The sequence below is a fragment of the Triticum urartu genome, chromosome 2 (genome assembly GCF_003073215.2).
Source record: "Triticum urartu cultivar G1812 chromosome 2, Tu2.1, whole genome shotgun sequence".
Lineage (NCBI taxonomy): Eukaryota > Viridiplantae > Streptophyta > Magnoliopsida > Poales > Poaceae > Triticum > Triticum urartu.
Window position 1 is genome coordinate 688,939,629 of NC_053023.1, and position 4,974 is coordinate 688,944,602.

General features: G+C 50.2%; 1 protein-coding gene across 1 annotated transcript; it reads right to left on the reverse strand.

The window, feature by feature from the left end:
- Window positions 1-2,196: 2,196 nt before the first annotated feature.
- On the reverse strand, window positions 2,197-4,440 carry LOC125534117 (polyphenol oxidase I, chloroplastic-like). Its single transcript, XM_048697414.1, has 3 exons — window positions 3,808-4,440; window positions 3,444-3,705; window positions 2,197-3,318 (listed from the first exon to the last, which is right to left on the reverse strand). The coding sequence occupies exons 1-3, from the start codon at window positions 4,401-4,403 to the stop codon at window positions 2,443-2,445; spliced, it is 1,734 nt and encodes a 577-aa protein (XP_048553371.1). The 5' UTR covers window positions 4,404-4,440; the 3' UTR covers window positions 2,197-2,442.
- Window positions 4,441-4,974: the final 534 nt, after the last annotated feature.

Below are 4,974 nucleotides of genomic sequence, written 5' to 3' on the forward strand. Positions count from 1 at the left end.
CTTGATGCGACCGAGCCGGGCTGGATCGAGTGATCGAGCGGGTGCGAGCGGGTAGGCCACCGTGGCACCTGACAAATGGGCCCGGTCGGTCAGATACGTGGTCAATATGAGCTTATACGGCTGTCAGACCGTTTTGCAACACTTAGGCTTAGAGTTGGCACTGCATGGCAAAAAATTGACTAGTGGTACTGATTCGTCACGGCGTGCCGAAGTGTGATAGTTCCTTGCAATTAACTCCCCCTGTCCATGTTCATTTTTACAGCTGAACCCTCCGGAGCAAAGATCAGTGATTTGCTGCTAGTTAGATGATGAACAATGTATAATTTAGACTATAATACATTTATTACTATTGTTTGCCCTCCGTTATCAAAAGTTTGAGTCTTTTGGCCCCTTTGATACTTAATTCCTGGCTCCGCCGCTGACAGCCGAGGTCTTTTTACGAGGAGCCGGACCTCTAGTAGTAGCACGTGATGCACGTACAACAATAATCTCCAAGTCCTGAAGATAGCGATTAATGAAGCACATCGTAGTACTTCACTTGACGTAATCGATGCTACGTCTGGTACATCATGGCAGCTCCCATGGAATGATTACACTTAAATCATACACGAGACGTATGCTCTCAATACACATCTACATTCAAAATAAAAATGTTTGTGACATTAACAAAATATTTGTAAATTTTAACAATGTCCGTGTATTAAAAAATGTTTGTAAATTTGAAAAATGTTCATGAATTCGAAAAATATTCATGAGATTGAAAAATTTTCATTAATCAAAAAATCTTCACAAATTCAAAAAGTTGTGACTTTGAATCCAAAAATGTTCACAAATTTAAAAAATGTTCACAAATTCAAAAAACTTTCGCCGATAACGTTCGTGAATTCAGAATAAATTACACAAATTCAAAAAATGTTCACATACTCTAAAAATATTTCTGAATTCAAAAAATGTTCACAAATTTAAGAAATATCCGTAAATTTGTAAAGTTCACTAATTCAAAAAATGTTTTTGGAAGATTAAAAATTGCTTTCGAGTTGAAAAATATATTTGCAAATTCCCAAAATAGTCATGTGTTCGAAAAATATTTACAAATTCAAAATAATTTATAAAATTCAAAAACTGTTTAAAAATTGATTTTTTTAACAAAATTACAAAAAGTTCGATTATTCTTTAAAAAAGAAAAATGAATGGAAAAAGCCAACAGGCAAAAATCAAAAGAGAAAACAGAAAATCAATAAAGACAAATAGATAAAATAGAAGAAAAGGAAGAACCGGATGCCCAAACCCCCCATCGCTCCCACGAAGGTTCTAGAAACCATATTCCCAATCCCCGATCGTTTCACAAAAACGCTCCAGATTTTTTTTGAGCAAATAACAAATAATCCAGAATTGAAAACGCTCCCGATTGCTTCGCTACTAGCTACATTGGTAAGCATGTATGATACTAGTGTAAATACATAGTATCATACTTTGGTTTCATAGTGACCGTCTCTTTTTCTCACTTATTTATGTGTCACATCAGCAAAAATACCTAATTGACATGCATGATATCACCTATGATATTTCTTTTGCGACCAGCCTAAGTGATACATATCAATTCTGGCTTGTCTAAAAATAATAATTTCAGTTATGGTGCAATCTTGCCGCTATCTTCACTGTGCCGCTCCCTCGACGCCCCTCCTTTTTGGCGCTAACGGCTCGCCCCGCACCAGCACCCAAACCATCAACAACCGCCTCGACTGGCCCCAGCCGGCCATGTTGTCGCCCACTCTGGCTTGTTTTCGGTGAGCCGGCGCTCGTCAGGGCACGACTGTCACCTACTCAGCGTCGCCTCCAGGTCTTCTCTAGTTCTCTTCTCTCCTATCTAAAACCGATTATCCAACTTTTGTTTTCAGGCAACCGAGGTTTAGCAGATCCTTCAAACTAGGGAACGGCTACATGTAAGTCGCTTGAAAATATATTTTGGGTAATTCGATATTCTGGACCATTAGATTGAAGATCCAACGTCAACCTTCTTTCTTCAACCTCCAGCTTTCTTCCTCCTCCAACCATTCCTTCTTCCACAAATTGGACTTGCCCAAATTACAAATTCAGTCAACTTGCATATAGTTATTATTGTGGTAAAACTAGTAACTAGTACTGTATGGTGCTGCGCACAGGATTATAGGTAGGATGTACGCACCGAGCCACCAGTCCCATTAACTCCAGCTCTTCTTATTTGGAATCACCATTACACATAGGACATACGCATGCACGTACGTACGTGCTGCAATACAATACGAGGAGACGCACCATAGATTCCATACCACAGTGAACGCCGACCAGAGATTCATCGGCAGTCACTTGCCGTAGCTTATTTATAATTCATCACCATCACCATTACATAGATTCTATACCACGGAGAGCCACCGACGCGAGAGCGGACCACATTACGTAACTTCACTTGAGGTAGCTGATGCTGACGCCGCCTACGGTGACCAGCTCACCGCCGCACCTGGGTACGAGCGACACGACCACCGTCTGGTCGCCGTCCGCTCCGATGTCGTCCATCAGGTCGCACACGCCGAACCTCGCCACCGTCTTGACCGACCCCTTCCTCGTCTCCTCGGGCCGGACCATGTGCGGCGTGTGCGCGAAGCTCCCGGCGCAGTACCCCGTCGCCGTCGCCGGCGTGCCGTCCACCCCTCCCTCGGGCTCGTTCACCAGCACGTCGAACTTGATGAACTTGTTGAAATGGTCGGCGATCTTGATCCCCTCCACGACCAGCACCTCCTCCTCGTCGTCCTTTTCCCGGCGGCTCCTCGACACCCTGGGCCTCGTCACGGTCACCCGTATGGTGCTGTCCAGGGTGGCAGGGAGGGTACCGGTGGTGGCGGGCGCCGGCGTCCCGCCGGACGCCTTGGCCGGCCTGGCGTTGAGCCACGGCAGGCCGACGTCCTGGTACGTGTACCGCAGCGCGGCCGGGTCGAGGCAGTCCCGGACGCGCACGCGCACGGGGCGGGCCTCCTCGTCGTAGAAGAGGAAGGCGGCGTCGAGCCAGTCGGGGTCGGTGAAGTCAGTGTTGCTCGGGCGGAGGCCGCGCCAGACGTGCCACAGGCGGTCGATGTTGCCGTGGTGCGCGAAGAAGATGGGGTCGCGCGCCGCCGAGAAGAAGTTGCCCATGTCCGCCAAGTTGGGCTGCCTTGGGTCGCCAGTCCAGACGTGGACCGTGCCGTGCGGCACGTTCTCCAGGGAGCCGGCGCCCGGGTCCGGCTGGTCGCCGGCGCGGTACGGCTGTCCCAGGAACAGCAGCGTCTTCTTCGCGTTCGAAATCATCTGGTGCGTACGTACATTTGTGTTATTTTAATGACCAGTGGTTAACTCTGTGGTTACGTTAACAATGTTTTTGAAGTTGCTAATTTTTTCAGGGATTCTTGAGGTTGTTAGTTGGTACTACTGGCCTGGCGGTACATGATCTTGAGGTTCTCGTCGATCTGCTGGTCTCTTGGGATATTGGTGTCGGACCCACTGGAGTCAAGGTCGACCAGCACCGGCGGCTGGTGCGCGGGGTCGCGCCTCTCGTCGTAGAGCGGCGACGACCTGTCGGCGTAGATGGCCGGCAGCGTCATGCCGGCCGGCGCGTCCCAGTTCCAGAAGGGCAGCGCGAAGGTGTCGTCGCCGATGAGCTTGCCGAGGATCCTCTCGTGGAAGTAGAGGTAGAACCTGCACGTTCAGCAAACCCACGCAGGGACAAGTGACGGCTCCTTGACGTTCAGCACAGAAAGGTGCAGGTCGTCCCACCCATAACCCATTGACCATACGAACCTGTGCCATGGGAAGAAGAGCCAGCAGTTGTGTATCTGGAGCTCCAGGTCCGGGAACCCGACCTGGTCGTAGGCGGCGTCGCAGTAGGCGCAGTGCACGTGCCACTGCTGCTCGAAGCTGCGCGGGTCGTCGGCGGGCAGCTGCTTCATGAGCGCCACGGCCCTCTCGTACTTGGCCAGGTACCCCGCGTCCACCAGGTGCGCTGCCGGACGCACGCGGAGCGGCGAGGAGGCGGGCGGCAGCACGAAGTCGGTGATGCCGGTGCCGGGCGTCGGGCAGCAGTTGGTGTCCGGCGGCGTGTTCGGGAGCTCGGGCGTTTGGCAGTTGCGGAGGTCCGGGGCCTGGATGGGCGCGGCGATCGCGCCTCGACCTTTGTCCGTGGCCAGACCGGCAGCCGCGGCGCCGCCGAGACCGAGGAGCACCTCACGGCGGTCGACGCGGCGGCCGCCGGTCGCCTCGCATGAGACTGGGAGACGCCGTGGCTGCCTCGCGTCCTTCCGGCGGTGAAGGGCACGGAGAAGGTTGCGGCGCGCAAGGGTTTGGAGGCTGCATGGCATGCGGGGGGTGGCACTCAGTGGCATGCGACTGCTCTCCATGCTGCCGGTGTTTGCTTTCTGGCTGCCGCCCGCTAGCTCACGGATAGACAAGATGTGGTGAACCTGAGCCAATCGTCCCTATATGTAGTGCGCGTGCACCGGGCATGTACCGTGTACAGCCGTTTGATTGGTTTGACAGACACGGTAGCTCTATGTGAACTGTGATCTTGCTTTAAATCAAAAAAAGAAACTGTGATCTTGCTAACCATATGTGCCATGCGGCGACGCGGCAGTTATATGTAATTTTTTTTTGCGGGTAACTTATATGTAAAGTTGATTGAGTTTGTAATTTGAGCAAGTCCATTTTGTGCCCCCGCAAAAAAAAAAGTCCATTTTGTGAAAGGAGGCTGAAAATAAAATTTCTAGTTCCTTGGTTTGATTCTCCACAAAAAAGTTCCTTGGTTCGGTTGTTCTCGACGCATTACGTGTGATGGTTATAGGTGCATTGATCGATGGTGAGTGTTGAATCTCATATTATGTTTTTTTAGCAAGTAGTCATTCCAATTTGAGGACTTGCATAAAAATTCGGATAGTATCACAATCTCTTCTACGCAGAAGAATATGTTGAACA